This window comes from Lissotriton vulgaris, chromosome 12 (genome assembly GCF_964263255.1).
Source record: "Lissotriton vulgaris chromosome 12, aLisVul1.2, whole genome shotgun sequence".
Lineage (NCBI taxonomy): Eukaryota > Metazoa > Chordata > Amphibia > Caudata > Salamandridae > Lissotriton > Lissotriton vulgaris.
This window is the reverse complement of record NC_141700.1, coordinates 166,679,639-166,701,370: the sequence shown is the minus strand read 5'-3', so window position 1 is coordinate 166,701,370 and position 21,732 is coordinate 166,679,639. Positions and strand designations below refer to the sequence as shown.

General features: G+C 44.0%; 1 protein-coding gene across 1 annotated transcript in view; it reads right to left on the bottom strand.

The window, feature by feature from the left end:
- The window catches only part of SLC12A3 (solute carrier family 12 member 3), a 231,757-nt gene that overhangs the window by 56,221 nt on the left and 153,804 nt on the right, over positions 1-21,732 (bottom strand). Inside the window, exon 15 of the mRNA XM_086947698.1 lies at positions 20,166-20,265. Within this exon, the coding sequence (XP_086803824.1) occupies positions 20,166-20,265 (100 nt within the window). The remainder of the gene's footprint in view (positions 1-20,165; positions 20,266-21,732) is intronic.

Below are 21,732 nucleotides of genomic sequence, written 5' to 3'. Positions count from 1 at the left end.
CAGGGCTGGGCTGAATAGACGTGGTCTGCTTTAGAGTAGGGGGAGGAGATTTCCTTTCACCTGATTATGCCTGATCTGCCTTCAACAATGCTGTCTCCACCTCCTGCCAGGAAGCTGCACCAGTGAGGAAAGAACTGGTTTTGGCGGGAGACAGACACTTCTCTGCCTTTAGAGAACAAAGGATTTATGTGTATAAAAGGAGGGGCCCCGACCCCAGACTTCTAGATCATTTTTGGGAATCAAGAGGAACCTTGGCCAAGGAGAAGAGCCGGAGAAGCTGAGGAGAAATATTTCCCCTGTGCTGTTTGCTGTCTGGGGTTGGCCTGCAGTGGCTATTTGCTGCCAAGGGTAGGAGAAAAGGACTTTGATGTTTTTCTGTGTCCCCTGCTTGAAGAAGATCTCCAAGGGCTTGAAACTGAGCTTGCCTCCTTTTCTGAAGTCTCAGGGATACAAAGACTTCACCACCAGCTCCTCTGCACTTCCTTGCTGGGATTTCTTGCCTGCAAATAGGTGCCTGCTGTTGTTTTGGACCTTTAGAGACTGTTTTCCGCTGGGAGCTGGAAAACCAACGCAACACTGAGAAGCGTGATGCACCCGTACCTGTGTCTGACGCATCGCCAAAGAAACCGCCATAGCGCCTAACAAGACTCAAGAAAACGCTGCACGCCGCATCGAGTGCAAAAATCTTCGAAGTCTGAGATCATCGCACCGAATGCGACGCAAGCCCTGCTGTCCGCCTGCAAGAACCCTCACATCGTCCCGGACCGTCGCATCGCATCGAGGTGCCAAGTCTGTCGCATTGTGGGGGGGCGCAGTAAGAAATGGATGCATCACCTCCCCACGCAGTAAGAAACCGACGCATCACATCCTTTTCGGTAAGGAACCAACGCATCACCTTCCCTGCGGCCCGTTTTGTTTGTTTGCGTGAAGCATCCAAGGTACTTTGTGTGAAAAGTGTCCCATCTGAAATTTGCTTTGAACTATCATCTGAAAGTCATATCTTTACTGTATTGTGGATTTTTGTCATTTTGAGTCCTGTTTGGTTTAGATGAAGATTACTTATTTTTCTAAACTGGTGTGGTGTCCATTTGCAGTGTTTTCACTGTATTACTGTTTGTGTTCACAAATGCTTTGCACACTGCCTCTGAGCCTGTCTGCTCGTGCCAAGTTACCAAGGGGGTGAGCAGGGTTTTTTTTAGAAGTTTATCCCCCTTACCCTGATTAGAAGCAAGGGTCCCTATTTGGACAAAGGTACCTACCTTTGCCAACTAGAGACCCCCATTTCTAACACTTGTAAATTATTCATTAGAAACCAGAAAGATATAATCCCTTTAGAAATCTTTATGTATTAAAAAATATTTATTACGAGAATCTAAAAGAGTCAACATAATACACAGTAGTCTGCTTTAAAAAAAATAAAGTTACCGTTTTACAATAGGGTAAATGTACAGAATTTAATAATCAATTTGAATATTGTTGTAGGTAATGTTGCATATAGCGAATGTTTCTTTACATGGAATTCGTGTGATTTAAATACATGTAATGCATTTTCATGCCTTGAGCTAGTGCTGGAACATATCTCAACACAATCAGGGGATGGTCCCTTCCTAAGCTAGTGGTGGTTGGGTCTTATCATTATATATTACACCAAAATACCACCGTAGTGTTGTTCTAATAACAAATGTTTAAAGGTATAAATGATTCAATCAGTTAAGTTCCATACATTTCATAAATTAGAAATCATTTCACACAGTATGCTAATAATTACAGTTTTGCATACACGCATAAAGCCAGTGAAACATATTTTAAATAATTCCTTATCAATAAGTATAAGGAGTAGCTTAAGCAATAGAAATGACATTTTGAATTAAGGCTGTGGCAGCAAAAAAACATTACCAGTGTGTTATAATATGAAAATGTCACTAAATTTGCAAAAGAATGGTAAATGTTTTATTTGGTTCAAGATGATTCTATTCAGGTTTCCAGGGGGCAGACATAAGTGCAACAGGTCTTCTGGCTCCTGACGCGTTTACAGACAAAGTGGGGGACAAGGGAAACCATATCCTATGGGACTGGTGAAACCATATCCTATGGGATAAATTTAGCAAAATATTAGGATGTTAGAGAGGTTTGGAAAAGCAGGCCAGCAAGCCACTTACACAGAGCACCCATGTCACAGTTCCTCGCAGCTTGCACTGAGGTGTTCCTACACACATCCTTTGGGGTCTTTTGTTCTTTCCCACTAGCAAGACTAGTAAGCCTATTTTCTTGCAACCGATCACAACTGCAGTTATGTTATGTTATTAGATTTTTAAGCGCAACAGCTGCCCCAGCAAAGGGGCGTCCCGGCGCTGCCAGATCAAGAAACAAAGGCGGAGGCCGTCCAGAGAAACATCAAGGGGGCAGATTATGGTGATGGAAACAGAAAAGTTTTAATGGCCTTCCGGAAGTCTAGCATATTCTCAATGCCAAGGATGTAGGTCGGCAGAGAGTTCCATAGTTTAGCTGCCAACACCCGAAAAGAGCGACCGCCCATGCGGCAAAGTTTGAAGCGGGGCACCTTCGCCAAATGTTGCCCCAGCGAGCGCAGACTACGCTGCGGGACGTACCAGGTCAACAAAGGCCTTAATAAGGTTGGGCTCTCAGTCTTCAGGATCTTGAAGGCCATCACCAGGGCTTTAAACTGGATCCGAGCTGAGATCGGTAGCCAGTGTAGTTCTTTGATTGTAGCTCTGACAGAGCACCAACGGGGGAGCAGTACAACAGCAGAGACGTTTTTCGAGCTTCACACTGGTGGCTGCCCTCTTTGGATTTGTACTTTTTCTCCCCCATTATTTTATGATTTTAGGTGAACACTTGATTCTCATTATGATATGCCTCTAAATCCGAGTTCCTCATCTTTTCGTGTTTGGTTTATAAAACAAGATTACTTTATCTGTGGGCAATGTGCGCTCTGGCCCACCCTAAAATATATTATTAACTTACACAGTCTCAGAGCTGGTCCTTTCTTGCAATGCAATGTAAGGGCATGTATGTGCGTCACATGGCACTTTGAAAAATGCAAAAATATGCATTCTTCAAGGAATTAGCAATTTACCACTAACTAGAAGTTGGTGGTAATTTGCGATTCCTTAAGGCCAATTTGCAAATTTATTTGGCTTCTTACATTGCATTTAAGGAATCGCAAAATTTGCGATTCCTCAAATGCAATCACAAAATAAGGAATCGCAAATTTTGCGATTCCTTATTTTGCAAGCAGATTTCCTTGATATATACCATTAGGCCAAATTGCATTCGCAAACACCGAAATTCTGCGAATTTTGGCATTTGCGAGGTCAATTTGGCTTGATACATATGGCCCTTAATTCTGAGTCGTATTATGTAACATGATTCCAAATGTCTTAATTTTTTTGTTCTGTCTCCACCTCGTTAATTATGTCTTATTGTGTCAAGACCAAAGAATCTCATCATTTTCTATTCACCATTTTGGCTTTGTATCAGATGTTTGGCTGTGGCATAGTTTAAAACCCTGTTTCTGACTGCTCATATATGTTCTAGCATGCGTTTATACAACATACATGTTGTGCTCCCTATGTATTCTAGGCCACAGTTGCATTGTATCATATGGATCTTATATGTTGTTTTGCAGGTGATATTCTGTTTGATTTGGATTATCCTTCCCCCTTTGTCAACCAGATGATCCTTATTTATGCCTATTGTACATGCTTTGCAGCTGTTGCATTTTACGAATCCCTTTCTAGCCTCCAGTAACCAGTTTGTTGTTGGTTTTGGGTCTTGTAAATGGCTTTGTGTCAATTGATCCTTCAGCGATCCTGTTTTTCTGTAGGTTACTAATGGCCTTTATCCCAGTATTTCGCCAATATCTGGATCCTTTGCTATCAAATGCCAATGGTTTTGCTCTGTATTTACAATTTTCTTACTCTCTTTACTGTAAGTGATGATTAATCTAGGCGCTTGTTGTTTTGTATGTTGAATTTTCTGAGGTCGTGTTTCTTTCTTTGGGATAGGTAATCCCGCACGTGATTTCATTATGACTTTTTTAAGGCATAACATCAGATCTCATTTCTTCTAAAACTGTGGTTTTAATTGAAAGTGCTGAATTGCTTATTCCTTCTCCTTCACTGATGTCTGATTTGCTGGTCATAAAAAGAAAAATGTCCAGATAGTTATCTGGAATAACCCAATGCACTAATAAGGCATCAAAGACGTTTCAGCGATAATCAATAGTGGAGATGATTACAGTTTAACACTCAATACATCATAGTTGAAGCAGTATCAAATGAAACAAAAACAGTACACAAAGTGATACAATAATTAGCACATCTTGGTGTCTTGTCTTCGAAGAAGTTTTATTCACATTCTTCAAATCAGATGAGTAGAAAATAAACGCGGTGCTTCACAGCAGCATCCAAATGTTTAAAAATCCCAATGCATTTCGGGCAAGACGGGATAGCCCTTCGTCAGGGGAATCTATTAACAATGAAAATAATAATCTTAATAAACTCTAAACTCATAAACAGGACTCAGCAACAAGAGTAGAGCTCCTCACCCAATGTTAGAGCAAAGCGGCCAAGCGAAAGATAAAAGCCCGAAGGAAAACCGTGGATACAGCGTGAAAATAGGCAAAGTGTAAAAGGAATCACCGTGTCAAAAGTAGCTATCCCTAAACCCTGGACTAAACCAATAGATCAGTGCACGCGCTCAAAAGTGGAAGAGACTGGCTGTGGTGTGGGGAGAGAAACCTAGAAATCCAAAAATATACAGGAAAAACGACCACGAACTGTCTAGTAATTACAGGAAACACGAAGTTACACATATCTCTAAATGAAGCCAGATATTCAGAATTAACACAGTAGTAACCTTATACTCACAAACAGCAAGAAGCGTAGGGTAACTTCACTAGGACAACGAGGAAACAGTAGTAAACTACGCCAAAAAGCGGGCTGCCAAACAGAAAACAGACAAAATGGTGAGCTACCTATCGCAATGCTTAAAGCTGTCTCTGGACGGTTAAAAAGATATCTGCACTACCTTAAATGCCCATGTGACCTGCTCTACGTGGGTAAAACGGAAAGAAACCTCCGTACCCGCCTGACGGAGCATAAAAGTCATATTAGAAGCAACTATGCCAGCTCACCCATTGCTGTACACTGGAACACTAATCGACATAGCATTGCTCGCTTTGCTCTAACATTGGGTGAGGAGCTCTACTCTTGTTGCTGAGTCCTGTTTATGAGTTTAGAGTTTATTAAGATTATTATTTTTATTGTTAATAGATTCCCCTGACGAAGGGCTATCCCGTCTTGCCCGAAATGCATTGGGATTTTTAAACATTTGGATGCTGCTGTGAAGCACCGCGTTTATTTTCTACTCATCTGATTTGAAGAATGTGAATAAAACTTCTTCGAAGACAAGACACCAAGATGTGCTAATTATTGTATCACTTTGTGTACTGTTTTTGTTTCATTTGATACTGCTTCAACTATGATGTATTGAGTGTTAAACTGTAATCATCTCCACTATTGATTATCGCTGAAACGTCTTTGACGCCTTAGTAGTGCATTGGGTTATTCCAGATAACTATCTGGACATTTTTCTTTTTGTGTCATATTACAGTAGGCTTGCAGGGCCTCTTACCCGTTGCACACTGAATTGTGAAATTGTTGATTCATTTTGTTACACTGATTTTATGTTGATTACCTTTGAGTACTGAGTGCATTAAGGCTGCTATTACATTGCTTGTGATTTGCTGGTCATGTCACTTGTGGCCGTGGGGATCTTCCATGTAGCATAGTTTTTTTTTAGTGTATCAAATCTTTTAGAAAAGGTGAAAATGTTGCCATACTTATAATCAATTTCATCTCTTGTAAATGTTCTTCTCTTTCTTTTTTGTGTTTCCTCTATTTTCCTGATCTATTTTTGCCTGCTTGATTAAGATTTGTATCATATTCATTGAGCACTGCATGTTGTTAAACCTCCATTCTTCCAATAATTCAGATCTGGTGTCTGGATTTGTTGGCATTGTGAATATTCTTAATCATTTGGGCACACAATTTACTGCCAAATATTTTTCTAATGCTGTGATTTCCCATCTTTTATTGATCTCCTTTTTGTATGACCGTTCTAGTTGAAGGAACAGTTGCTTCAATGAGGATTCCTGAGCTCCTTGCGTTGTTTGATCCGCTGCTGTTTCTCGTGTCTCCAGTTCCAGGCAGTAACATTGTTGCTGCTTTGGCTGCTCGTTTCATTTGCCATGCTTCCATTATTCTGTTATGTTCGATTGATAGGCCGTTTAAATAGTTAGTACTGATACACCTCCAATCTACGAAATATCCGTGTTGTATCCCTACAATTTAATTGTTAATGTTTAAATCTTCTAACTTTGTTTCAGAGTAACTGAAAAATCAAACTCTCAAGGTAGTGAGTTTAACAACTTCATTCCATGTTTTGGTTCTACGATCTACCAAATGGTTCAAGCCTGGCACTCTCTGGTACTCTCTGGTAATGGGCTGATCCATAGAGCTCCACACTTTTTCAGTATTGTATCGTAGAACCAAAACATGGTTCTACGATCTAAAAGTAGCCTTACCACTCTATAACTCTACCCACCTCCAAACCCTACAACTAAACTCCCTTACCGCGCTATGCTCCTACTCACTCCTAAACCCTTAAAACCTTAAACACCCCTACTACCCTTCAACCATACCCACCCCTGAACCCTAATTGCTGACGTATTAACAAATCAGCAGCTTCATTCCCACATAACGAAACTAAATCCACACTCGTTATTGATTCCAAACTTTTGTTTATGACGACTGAAGCCAATTGATCTGTATCACTTGCACACTGTAATTTTGTTCACAATACAAATGCCATTGTTGAACCATTCATAACATACTGCATTTTCAGTAAGTGACATAAACGAAGGATTAAACAAGCATTGGCATAGCCAATAGGTCTTGCCTTTAGGACCTTATTAGTGTTTAGCCATGGAACACATCATCCTGGGTGCTGTGCCACCAGGGACTGAAGAGAGCAACAATTACTACACACTAGATTATTCAGTCTGATCCAGGAATACATGCTTGGCTCAGGAAACATTTATTGACACTTACTAAGAGATGAATTTCTTTCAGAAATATCACAAGCACAGACAACCTGCCATAAAGTGAAAAATATCAAATCCTAAAAAAATGCCCTGGCATTGCAAATGCCATAAGGAGACATGTCAAGATGGCTGACTGAATAAACGCTCTCTGCTGGCATATGCATTAAGTGTAGGGGAAGTCTTGGGCAGTATGTAGCCCTTGTGTTATATGGCATGCACAGAACTCCCGGACAGTAGTTACTCAGAATGCATGGAAGCTGTGGGTAGTAAGGTTAAAAAATATTTTCTGGCACATATGTTTACCTCCCTCCTTAGCAAATCAATAGCCCTAAAATATATAAAGATACACAATTTAAAGGCTAATTAAGTTATCAGTTATAGAGTTTGAAAAACGTGAGACATTTACATGCACACAATGTCTGAATTGCTAATAAAAACAAGCAATTGCAATGTAATAGGTCCCGCATTTGCTAAAGTTAGAGCTAATTGAGTTGTCAATGACAATGTCTTTTATCCATGTGTTTTGTTTTGGAGTGGAGTGTATACAAGTGATGTGAAGTGGAATTATGTGGGTTGGATTGGAATTGTGTCCGGGGGAATTGAGTGGTGTAGTGTATTTGTGTAGTGGAATTATGAGGTATGGTGAATAGATAGGCGTGGGAGCTGCACAGAATAGATAGGAAGCTAGAGAGGGCTAGGTAGTTTGTGCACGAAGTGGTGAACAAACTCTATACCAAGGAGTAGAAGGAGTGTGAGAGAAAGAAAGGGAGAGCAGGCCACAAACTCCTGTGTACGCAAAAGGTACCCAAAGAAGAGGAGGAGAGCGTGGGTTTGAGGGATGAAAACCTTGAAAAGACACAGGAAAGAAATTGTGCTCAAGCACCTGAAGTTGCCCCCACATGAAAGAGACAGGAAGAGTGTGTGAGAGAGAGAGAGAGAGACAAAGTGAGGGAGAGGGAAAAAGTAAGAGAAAGAGAAAAAGAGAGAGAGGGATGAGTGGGTGAGGCGCCCAGAGGTAGGGGGAGGCCAGAGGTGGACCAGTGCACAGTGCGAGGAGATACAAGAAGGTAGCATGTGTGAGTAGGTAGTATAGAGGGAAGAGAGGGAGTGTGAGGGAGGGATAAGAGGGGCAGTGGGATTATAAAATGAGAGGGGTAGTGGCAGTGAGAGGGGCAGTGGTTGTGTAGTAGAGAGATGACTGGATTGGTCTAAGTGAGTGGGAAAGTTGGATTGTACTGGAATTTATTGTGGAATTGTGTGGCATGGAATTGTGTGGTATAGTGTGGCATTGTGTAGTTGAAATATGTGGCCTGGTGTGCTGTGGAAATATGTAGATAGTAATTAAATGGTATTAAGTGTACTGGATTTATGTAGTCAAATTGTGTGTTATGGAGTTTAAGCGTGGCTCAGTGGTTAGAGGCGGCAGACCCGAAGCTGAGATCGGCCCTGGACCAGGGTTCAATTCCCCGCCTCGGCGGGTCTTGGGCTCAATAATTCCACGGACTCGATAATTCTCGCTCTGGTGCCTACTCGACTCACGGGTTCACACTCTGCGACTCTGGGCAATAGCTTGCTTAATCTCCACTACGGCCCCTCGCGGCGGGATGCCTGGCTTTCACCTTGTGGACACCCGGCTGTGGTTTCTCACAGGGGAATACCAGGACGGGTTCCCTAAGCAAGCGCCGGGACGCTTACGGGCAGCTGTGCGCTTTACAAGTCCAGCACATTTACATTTACACATTTACATTATGTAAAATGGTATAGTGTGTGGTGGATGGCATCTTGTAGAGCTGAATATTGCGGTGTGCTTTTAAATTTTGTGGCATGATGTGGTATATGGTGAGTTGTAGAATTGTATTGTGTATTTGAAATATGTTGTTTGGTGTGGAATTATGTGGTGTGTATTGGACATGTTTGGATTTGAATTGTGTGGCCTGTTAATCTGTGGGGCTTAGGGAATGTATGTTTATTGGAGGTTTGTGCCATGATGTGGAGAGCATTTATGTGGATTTTTTTTAATGTGGCACAGAGTGCATTGATGTGGGGTGCATTTATGTTGTATTGAGTAGGGTGTTGTTATGTGGAGTTTGATTATGCTGCAATGAGTAGTATTATGTGGAATGTAATTATGTTGTATGGTGTAGAAGTATGTGGCATTGAATTGAATGGTATTGTGTGGAATTATGTGGGATGTTTTGGAGTTGTATTATGTGGGATGGTTTGAAGTTGTATTATGTGGCATGGTATGGAGTAAAATTATATGGTGTGGAATTATGTGGCATGTTGAGAAGTTTAATTTATTTTGTGCAATGCCTATAGGTCTTGCTTTTGCAAGAGTTAGAGCTATTGGTGTGGTAAATGAAATGTATTTTACCCATGTGTTATGGAGTAGAGTGAATGTATGTGGTGAGGAGGGGAATTATGTGGGTTGGATTGGAATTGTTTGTTCTGGAATTGTGTGGTGTAGAGTGGATGTGTGAAGTGGAATTATGTGGCATGGTGTGCAGTGGAATTATGTGGATAGTAATTATGTAGGTTTAAGTGGACTGGAACTATGTGGACTGGGATTATGTGTTGGAAAGACTGGAAGGACTGAGGTAGTGTTAGTAGAACGGCAAACCCTGCTTGATGTGCAACTCACTGCCACTGTAAAAAGAGAAAACTGTGGTGCCTTTTATAAAAAGTAATAAAATCCGTGTTACTACATTAGTTATACTAAATTGGCTGGGGCAGTGTCAGTGGCATGCTTAAAGTGCAGCTCACTACCACTGTAAAATGCAAAAAATATGGTGGCTTTTAAAACTAACTATGCTCTACGTTTGTGCTTGCTCACAGACCACACATGAGGAGGCTTGCATAGTTTGTAATCGGTAGTTACACACAATATATTGTTTAATGTAAACAATATATCTCTTAACAGAGCTGTTTGTTGCAATTCATGAACCACAAACTGTCACAAGGCCAAGTGAAACTCATAGCATGCATTGTTGAAGGCAAACGATCTGACGTTAATGGACTAACACTTTGAAATTACATTTGGGCCCAACTAGATTTGTGTGTGTTACCTAGTTCCTACCAAAACAAAAGAACTGAAGCACTCATCAAAAATACATTCTTATCATTAGCAAGTCATGTAGTGGGCGAAGTTCTGAAAGTACTGCCATTTGTAATCAAGGCCTTCCTGTTTGACACAGGCACTCTTGAAAATGTCTTCCAAAATATGCTTTTACCCTTAACGAACGATTTAAGATTAGATGTATTTCATTTATTTATGCCCTGCTTTGTAGGAACATATCTATTTCGTTTGTTTGCACACATACAATATTATTGTAATCAGGTACGAGTTCCCATTTAGAATTAAAGTCAATAGAACAGTATTGGGCAAATTAGTTTGAAATGAAAATGTTTAGCTCCTGGGTAGAGCTGGGAGAATTCAAAGTGGAAAGCATCCATTAAAGTGTTGTGTTACTTTAATAAATAGTCATGTTGGGCAATTCACAGGGTTTAGGGCCCATTTACTAGGGAGACTGTTATAGCACATGAGAAGCTCTCTGCAGCCTGCTTTCTTTACACATTGTCACTTTGATGTGAACAACACATGATTGATGATTGAAGCTTTCAACTAATGTGTCAAGTACTGATCTTGGTTCACTTCGTTTCACAGCAAGAGGCATGTGAAAGGAGTGTGTCCTTCTCTTCTTATCTGTATTATAATTTGCAAGCATTACCTTGAAATTATGGAGCACAAGTTGAAAGAAAAAGAGGAAAGAAATAACACCAGGGATTGAAAGAGCTAGCTATACAATTACTGCTCACTGGGTCCTGCAGTGGGATTTAGGAACACATGCTTGCTTGATACACAGAATGGAAAGTGTTTCAACCAAAGTGCACAGTTCTAAACATTTTGCAAAGGACGCTCTGCTTCCTCCCGAGCCTTGCTGAAAGGCCTTTGGTGGGCGGATATCAGTCACAAGAAAAGAAACTGTTTATCTGGGGGCATACAGGCACGCCTCTTTCTTCAATTACTTCAGTCAACAGAGATTAAATTAGGTCTCCTTGTTATCACGCTTAGTAAACAGTACAGTCTGCGAGTTAAACCCCTGTATGCTGCGCATTCTAAGACCAGCTGACCGAAGATAAGAGTGATATTTCTGTACATCAACACCTTTCATGAAACACCACTGTGAAAGTATGCTATCAAGCCGCACAAACCATTGGAGAATTTTGTTACTTCATTGTTTAATAAGGAGTTTTGCACTGGACTACCTTTACCCTGCAAGAGACGTTCATACCCAAACAATAGAAGTATGTATTGTTATATTTAGCATGTGTTCGCACCTACTAGTAATACCAATATCAAAATATTGAAAGGGAGTACCGAAGAAATGAAACTGCCATTTTTTGAACTGGGGAACTGGGTTCGAGTCTCCGCATCGGCTTTCCCTGTGAGTCCGCTGTTTAGGTCTTGCTGTAGCCAATGCGCTTTTGCATTGCTTCTGCGAGAAATTATGTAGGGGCTCCAGGAAAGCCTAACAAGAGGGCTTTGGAATGCGGATTATGGCCAGTGCATGTGAGGCATTCAAGGGTTAAGCTGGCATCTGGACTGCTTTCGCCAGCGCGCACTCGGCCTCACTTCCTGCTTCCCCTCTTACTTTTGTTATCGCTCACACCCCATATGCTTGTTCCCTCCCACCCTTCCTTTGATGCCAGAGGGCTTTGGAATGCGGATTATGGCCAGTGCATGTGCCTCACCATTTGCCCCCCCGCCCCCCATCAGACTTCGAAGGCTGCCGCTCCCCCGCCATCAGACTTGAAAGGAATGCAGCCCCCGCTATCTTGTTCTTTTAGCCCTACACTCGCCATGCATTAGCTAAAGCTCACCAGTGGGTCTTTTGCCCCTCACTAAAAGCTCCTCTCCTCACGTCTCTTTCTCGCTCTCGCACCCACGCTCTTTGTGTTACTCCTTGCTCTCTTTATCTCCATTCCTCCCCTGTAGTTCTCTCTCATTCTCGCGCTCTCCCTCACTCTCCCCGTAACATCCCTCCTGCTAACCTGCTTTCCATTTCAATGCTGAATATTGAAAACTCTTTTTTTTCACTTTCTACGTGCCCACCACTCGTGTGTTTTTTTTTGCTTCTCCTACCCCTCTCTCTACGTCTCTTTCTTGCTCTCGCACCCACGCTCTGTTACTCCTTGCTCTCTCTCCAACTCCACCCTCCAACTCCAACTCCACCCTCCAATTCCACCCTCCAACTCTAACTCCACCTTCCAACTCCACCCTTCAACTCCAACTCCACCCTCCAACTCCACCCCCCAACTCCACCCTCCAACTCTAACTCCACCTTCCAACTCCACCCTCCAACTCCAACTCCACCCTCCAACTCCACCCCCCAACTCCACCCTCCAACTCCACCTTCCAACTCAGGAACACCACCACATCACTCAGGGGCACCATCACATCACTCAGGGGCACCACTCAGGGGCACCACCTCATTACTCAGGGGCACCACCACATCACTCAGGGACACCACCACATCACTCGGGGACATCACCACGTCACTCTGGGACACCAACACATCACTCGGGGGACACCGCCACATCACTCGGGAACACCACCACATCACTCAGGAGCACCACCACATCGCGCAGGGGCACCACTCAGGGGCACCACCACATCACTCGGGAAAAACCACCACATTACTCGGGGACACCACCACATCACTCAGGGACACCACCACATCACTCGGGGACACCACCACATCACTCGGGGACACCACCACATCACTCCACCCTCCAACTCCCCAACTCCACCCTCCCAACTCCAACTCCACCCTCCAACTCCAACGTCCACCCTCCACCTCCAACTCCAACTCCACCCTCCAACTCCACCCTCCATCACTCAGAAACACCACCACATCACTCAGGGGCACCACCACATCACTCAGGGGCATAACTCAGGGGCACCACCACATCACTCGTGGACACCACCACATCACTCGGGGACACCACCACATCACTCGGGGACACCACCACATCACTCTGGGGACACCATCGCATCACTCAGGGATACCACCACATCACTTGGGGACACCACCACATCACTCGGGGACACCACCACATCACTCGGGGACACCACCACATCACTCGAGGACACCACCACATCACTCGGGGACAGCACCACATAACTCTAATACACCAGCACATCACTCAGCCCAACCACATCATCACTCAGCACCACAACAGCACTGTCCTTGCTTGCTACCAACAAGCATTGCCCTAGCCAATAGGACTCGCTTTAGGAAAGTGTAAGCTATTGGCTTTGAGAATAATGATGCTATTAATTTATATATTTTCAAAGCCAACACATATTAAAAAAATGTGTCATTTACAATACCAATAGCTCACACTTTCCTAATGCGAGACCTATTGCATTGCAAATGCTTGTTTTGTTGTTGTTATTTCCATTGTTATTGGCATCATCTTCTATGCAGCAAGTCACAAAATAATGGCCCGGCGCTTTCTTTATAGTTGGCACTCTTCTTATCTTCCTTGGTATCTGCTCTACAAACAGGCTTATCTGCAGGGCACAAGTCCTAAAAAAGAAGTGGGGGACGCTGACGTCACGACAGGAAGTGACGTCACGAAATGTGCCTTGCACCATCAGCTCATTGCCTCCCCTCGCTCACCCCTTAGATGTGATTGCATCAGAGAAGCCAGCACGTGAGCAGCGTTCTGAATGAGCTCCGATCTCGCCCTAGAGAGGCCAAAGAGTGAATGTGTGGCTCCATTTGCTCCAGTTATCGAGAGCCAGGTAAAATAAGTGAGGGGGGATGCAGTCCACCTGCGTGGTACCCAGACTCAAGCCCTGCTTATCTGCATGGAGGCGGAGAAGTTGATGAACAAGGCCATTTTGGAGCCTTTATGGTGTGCAGCCAACTGAGCTGGGTGAACTGACGTCATACTGTCACTTTGGGCCTTTAACAGATTCATACTACATCTGTGCGCCATACGAATACGTGTGATTAGAGACACTGTCTGCACGCTGAGGTCAGGCTACCTTCACACCCTGGTTATTACCATATATGTCCATCTGGTTATACTGTGTGTTGGCAGTAGCAGCTCCTGGAGAGAGTGCTGCAGGGTGGTGGGGCAGGGGAGGGGCAGGGTGGGGATAGTAAACTACGGCATACAGCCGAACCGAGGTAAGTACATAAATAAATCTATAATACTATAATAAAGGAAGAACTTTCAGCCTTTGAGGCGGGTAAACTCGGGAACCACAGTGCCAATCCACACACCCGATACACCGTTGGAATCGTCAGGGTGTGTAGATGGTTATAGGCTATATAAATTTAAAAAATAAACGTTATTTAAAAGATTTACAGTAAAAAAAAACATAGTCCCGCCGAAGTAGCGCCGAAAGGGGCATAATGGGGATGAAAAAACTTAAACAAGAGAAATCTCATTAACCAAATGGAAAACATTCTCTAGTCCATCAACAGCTGATACCAAAATGGACACTACCGAAAATGTAAAGATGTACTTTCTCTACATTTTCAATAAATGATTAACATTCATCTAGATAGAAGTATTTACAAAAGCTACCACGTCATTCCATTGTAAATGTAAATGTGTAAATGTATAGGCATTTATATAGCGCACTACTTACCCGTAGGGTCCCAAGGCGCTTCGACCGCTGCGAAACCCTTCCTGGCTTCCTTGAGAGATGGTTCCTTAATAGGTATCTCCAGGGTGAGACCAGGCATCCCCGGCGGTCTGGTGGGGCCGTTAGTGAAGATGAGGCAAGCTAATGCCCAGAGTTGCCGAGTGTGATTGCTGATCAGAGTGGGCACCGAGGCGAGAGAATTATCGAGTCCGCTGACCCTGGTCCAGAAACCTGCCGCGCCGGGATTCGAACCCTGGTCCCGGGCCGTCCTCTGCTCTCGGGTCTGCCGCCTCTAACCAGTGAGCCACACTACTTCACTTCCATTCCATTCAACGCAGAATGAACAGAAAATTGAATTACAGAATAATGATCCGCACTCACAGGCAGGGAACGGACCAGTGGGTAAGCAGGAGACAAGGGAGACAGCCCATTAAGGACCTATTTGACAATGAATAGACATGGACTGTACGGTTAAGAGACAGGTAGTTATACTGAAAGAGAACATACCAGACACGGCGGGGGAGGGGTGTTTGTAGTTGAGGGCGGGGGTGTTGGGGGGGGGATTACACAGACACTGGATGGCCCCTAAAACTCAAATAATTTGGACCACGCGGGACAACGTGTGGGGCATTGGAATGGGACAAAGGAACATTTATACAAATTGAGCGTTTTTATATTATGATTGGATTCGAATATAAATATGCAGTGCTTAATTTGTGCCGGTGCTTTCCGGTGCTTAGCACCAGCACTTAAATATCAGGACCGGGTCTAGACGAATCTGCTGCATGTCACATATTGCCTTGATGGTATAGCCTGCCAGTTAAAAGTAACTCTTTAAAGCGTTGCTGCAGATTTTCACTCCGAGGGATGCACTATTTGGCTCCAGTGTTTCCAAGCACAGTAACCCCAGTAACAGTTTAGGAGAGGTTACTCCGGGGAAGGCCAGCCTGTGGCGTAAAGCAAAGTAATGGGCCCCCTGCAGTATTTTTTTGTTGTTGGAAAAGTTATGTAACGCATAATCGAACTGAAGGTTATCGGAGCGCTTTACATAAGCACCAGTTCCACTGCAGACGAACACATTGATTATCAGGCAAAGGGAAAATAAGTAAATTGGAATTGCCCAGAATCACAGAATGTTTGTGCCTGCTGGCGAGACTCAAACCCAGTCCTTAGCTTCAAAGTCGCCACTCTAGCCCCTAAGTCCTGTAACTCACAGATATTCATTGCCCCTCCCACCCCCGTTACCGCCCTGAGGCTGACGTCTCTCAAAAACTGTATCATAGTTGTGTAAGCGTGAAATCCTGTTTGGCTTCGCCCTTTGGCAACAATATCTACCTGCAAGAGGAGAAGGGGAGGCAGGGACAGGTGAGCAGCTGAAGGTCCGGCCCCCACCGCCCCTTAACAACCACATAACTCTTAGCGATAAGCGCAGGGGGGATCTTGGTACTATTCTCTTTTTAGGTCTCTCACCTAGCGTTGCAGTGCGTAGCAGTTCTTCGCGCAGCGCGAGGCATTTTGTAATCGAAAAACGGGGTTTCAGCAGTCACCTTGGACTCTAAAACATTAGTGTGTGTGCTTTTTTGTTTAGTGTTACCTCAATGGCCTTGGCGTTCTTTCCATAATAAAAGACTTTGACACTATTGGCTTTTGGCGCGAGCATTGCTCCTCCCATGGCCTATTGGTGTCTATTACGCTCATGAAGCTCGTAACAGACACCAATAAGCCGTGGGAGGAGCAACACAGCAACCGGCATGCTAATAGAAATGACACGCCTTGCTGTGGCGCACGCACATGCATTTTACCAATTACGGGCTTTTTTTTAGGTCTCGCGACCTGCGATGCACTGCGTAGCAGTGCTCACGCAAGTCGTGTGAGCTATCTCTTCTTTTCCAATCCCACTTTGCCTCTCTTTAGTGCTCACCTGCCTTCGCTCCTCTCCCATCCAGTGTCTTATATCTTTAGTTGATCATGCTTCTTCTCTCTCTGTACTCCCTTCTTTCGCTCTTTTCGTACCTTCTGCCTCCTTTCTCTGATTCTTTCCTCTTCTTTCATCTTCTCCAAACTCCTTTCTCGGCGTGATGACCCCTTATGTCCCCGCATCTTTTCTTTCTCTCCCTCTTTCTGCTTATTTTCATTCATCCCCGCGCCTTCCTTTCCCGTTCATTCTCTCAGACTCCTTCCTTCATTCCTCCCGTATCGCCCTTTCCGTCTCTTTTTCTCCTTCTTTTATATCTTCCCTCTGCTCCCTCTTTTACCCCTTCCTTCTTTTCTAACCCCATCATCCACATGAGCCCTCTTCCCTTCTTCCCGCCACCCTCCTTTCTACCTCAGATGACCCCACGCTCCGTCGCTCTCTTCTGTCGCGTCCCTAAATTATCCGAAAATCCGCGAGCAGCAGCGGCGGAAAGAGGGGGTAACATCACTCTGACAAAGGCTTCAAATTGAATGAATGTTCGGCTAAGCCCTTACCTGGGATGCGACACGGCGGCCGAGGGGGTGCAGGGGAGAGGAGCCCCTTCGGCCCACACACCGAGCTCAGCTCCGGTCTCTGCCCTCCCTGGTGCTCCCCAGTCTCCTCCCTGTCCCTACCCCCGCTCTGGTCCCCGCCCCCCTCTCGTCTGCTCGTCACTCCCTGGCAGTGTCTGCCGAGGGCACCGGCTGGTAAGTTCTCAAATACGAGCAAAACCACTTCAATACATGGTGTACACCCCTCCTCCGAGCATGACCACCAACAAGTGCTGGCAGCAGAGAAACAAAGTAAGTGCCATCAACACCCACATGATCCAAAACAGACGCCAGTAAGGTCAACTCCCAACCAGCCCCGTGCCCGTGCATGCCACATGGAACCAGCCCCACTCTCCAGTCAAAGTCGATCTATGCAGTCCCCACATCCAACCAAAATAAGACCCATTAACACCTACTTTTCAACAACCCCTGTGTCTGAGTAAAGCCAAACCCCATATCTGCCCACCCTCTCACAAACAAACCTTACTATCAGCACAGATTCCCTCATAGTCATTCACCACATGCAACCAAAGCAATACCAACCAAAACTCAGTTTCAAGGTACACCAACCCCAGCGGCCTGAACTCCCAAACGCAATTGCCCCCTTGCCCAAGCAATATCCCATAGAGACTCCACGTTCAAACAAGATCAAACCACCAAACGGACTGACATCGAGGCAAGCTCTTCCCAAGCTACTCATTGCATAAAAACAAAATAACACCTTTCTACGCTCACAGCTAATGAAGACCACCCTATGTCTGAGCATCACCCCAACAAGCACCTACATCTGTGCAAGGTCAAACCCAGGAGGTCCCCAAGTCCAAGCAAGCTCTCCCCCAACCATTTCCCCACCCTACCATAGCACACATCAACACCCACTGTCAACGGTGGCCACCCCCACATCTGGGCAAAACCCCACACAGGTGTATGGCCATGCATTAGCAGCCCCAAGCGCAAACAAGCTCCTCTCAACTATTCCCCCATACAATAACAAGCATTTGCAATGCAATAGGTCTCACATTATTAACGTTTGAGCTATTGGCATTGGTAAATAATGCAACACCAATAGCTCAAACTTTAATAATGCGAGACCTATTGCATTGCAAATGCTTGTTTATCTAGCTGTGAGACTGAGCCTAAGCCAAGAGGCGATTCATATGCAGTAGTGCTGCTCATATGCTATGTTGATGGCGTCCCTTAGTTCAGTTTTGCCGGTGGGTGGGACACTGATTGGGCTGGATTTTGGTTCTGCCGGGGTAGGGGCTGTGCGGCAACTTGCACTGATTTTTTTAAGATTGCCTCACCCTAGCACACCCGCACCCTATGAGTCTTTTAAGTCAGCCTGACGACATAGAGGGCAGGCAGCAGCAGCACCAGGCTCAGGCCTAATTAGTTATTAAAGGCAGGCAGAGCAGTGTCCCAGCCGCCGGGCCCACCACGAGTAATGGACGGTAAGCAAGTACTAAGTAGCATCAGGCGCGCGTAGCCATGCCAATATGCCATGCCCATTGCCAAACCAACGCTGCTTTTTTTGGGGAGAGTGGTGGCGTGATGTTCATCACCGCGGTGGTAGCCTCGGCTCCACAAGATTTTATGATGATGATGCACTGCCTGCCTAGACTAGTTGCCGCGGCCGGCCGCCGCCGTACCATACACTTATACACAAGATGTAGCTCATCTTCAAAAGGTGCCTCAAAAATTGTAGATTACTTTTGTGTCAACAAGTCTTATCAGAGAGAACAATATTCATCAAGCAAATTGGCAGCGGGGACTAAAGATTGCATACATCTAGTCATAACTACTTCTTGACTGCCTTATAGTTTCTTAACAAAAGAGCCTTCCAGAACGCGTTCAGCCTAGTCTTTCGTTGCTGCTCATATAACCATGATAATTAACGGTTAGGACATTGTACAGCTTTCAGGAACTTTGTTTGGTGGGAAACACATCATTCTGAGCTGCCAGCGAGCTGAAGCAGGTGTCTATGCTAGAAAACAATGATCAATAAATAAACACATAAGCCAGCCTGCGACACAGTTGAAGGAGTGGGATGGTTAGTAGTTTTATTGTTACTATCATTGGCAGCATGGCAGGGGCAATGTATGGTACAAGCTGCAGTGGCCTAACGAGAGCCCCGGCACTTATTATGTTACAAATTAAGCACTGATGATGTAATCAAACTGCTCATTCTATGTTTATTAAGTTTGGATGCTCCTCATATGTGTTCGCGAAACATACAAATTGATTTTGTAATGGAAGTGCAAGTGTTAATAAAGATATATATAAAAAAAGATCTGCACTCTTTGAGGAGCGCTCATGACAAGATAAAGATAATGCCTGTGAGGTCAAGGCTATGTTCAGGACAGGCCATGATGAAGCTTCTGTAATTATTCAGATTCATTGTGAGATTGAATCAATGGCTGACAGTAAGCCTAAAATGGCATTTCAGAGCCCTATGTAAGAGAGAGCTTTGTTGCCTTTGGATGTTCCATATAACGCAGAACTAAAACCTGGATTTGTAAGGAGACTGCAGCTTGCTACAGAACATGGATGCATAAGCACTGAGACACGGAGACATACTGATTGTGTCAAGCACATATCTACTCATCTACATGGCCAGTAATTGCTACCAGTAGGCTTACAGATCCAATAACATTTGGCACTGAGTCCAGAATATCCTTGCATGGCTATTGGTCTTGGAATCTTGAGGTCCTCTGAACAGTCTGGTCCAGTGGAGGTAATGCACTCAAGATCAGGACTGTACATCAAGTTATAAAGGCACATCACTGCTTGCTCATCACACAAAATGGCCATCTTCCATCTTAACAATGTAAAGTGAAAACTAAAATCAGGAGATCATTGCCTTACCTGTAGTTTTTGATGTGCTCATCCACCTCATTGAGTCCCACAGAATAATTCAGCGCCATGTTGTAGGAGCTGGCCTGCACAGATGAGCCCCAGTTTGCCTCTGAATGGAAACACGTAAGGTTAGCCTACTGCATTCACTTTAATGAGGAGCAATTTAAAATGCCACTGCCTACCCAAATGTCCTTCTATCCCAAAACATACACATTGAAACCCAATTTTACAGCAATTCTTCTTTTTACCGCAGTTCGGCCAAGCGACTTCGACCACAATATTTAAACTCAATGAACACCTCCTGCAGAAATTTCCTAGAAATACTTTCTGTTATTCCTGCACCTCCTGTCTTACACCAGTAGTGTACAATGGCTTCCAAAAAAAGGACCTTCTTCGCCTTTTATCTTCCAAGTTAAAAAAAAAACATGTATTAAATAAAATGTATATATATGGTATGTCCATAGTGCAAACCTATCCAAAAGGCAGCAGTGCACCATACATGACCGAAGTCAAGCATAAAGTCCATGATTAATAGAAGGGTTATTGCATTGTATTAGACCTGACAGACTTAGGGTGGTCTTCCCACAAACTTTTTGCCTTGCTCATCCATTTTTGCTGGTCTTATTTTTGTTGGCCTTAGGACTCTGCACTTTACCATTGCTAATCAGTGCTAAAGTGCATGTGGTCTCCTCTAAGCCTGGTAAAATTGGCTTACACCCACAGCACACATTCTAAAAAAGAAGTGGGGGGATAATCCAAGTTAGGCAGAATACAAGTGACATCATGGTGCGCGATGTCACTGCGCATAACTCACAGTGTGTGGCATTGCACGTTGCATCACAGGAAATGAGATCACAAGAAGTGACGTCAGATCTCAAGACCTCACACATATATTTAGCAGGTCTATCATTAGTACATTTGAGCTCATTACAATATTTAACAAATTAGATTTTGCGTCTGGATTGTGCCAAAAAAGTGACGAAACCCAGCTCAAAATAAGGGTCTCAATTTAAATGTATACATTTATATTTTAAAACTCTGCCACAAAGACATTGGCAACAAGGAGAAACATGGCACTAGATCTGTTCTACTTAATTGGTTGCAAAGTCTGCATTTTAAAATTTCTTCTGGGGTTTACACACCTGCTTCAGAATTCTTAGTGTGCCAACTAAACCTCAGGGCATATTAATAATGGTTTAGATTACTCTGGAGGTTAACCTATTTGCTGGATATATCTATGTTTTGTCTACTCCTAGGTTTGAATCAAAGTAGCATGGAGGATTGGTATGTATCCCACAAAGCACATTATGTAACATGCAGATGACAGATTTGTATTATTTTATGTAAATGGGTGAGTTACTGCTTTTAACACAGAGATCCTTTTGTTATTTGCTGTTCATAAATTGTAATCCTTCTAATATAACACAGTGACCTGTGAAGGACTTGTGGCTCCTACATCTTGTAACCCTCACTGCTTTATGTAACACACTCTGTACATTGATTTACACACATATGATTTATTGCCAATGTATAATGTGTACGTGTGATGCAAAGCGCTCTGACACCCTGCAATAGT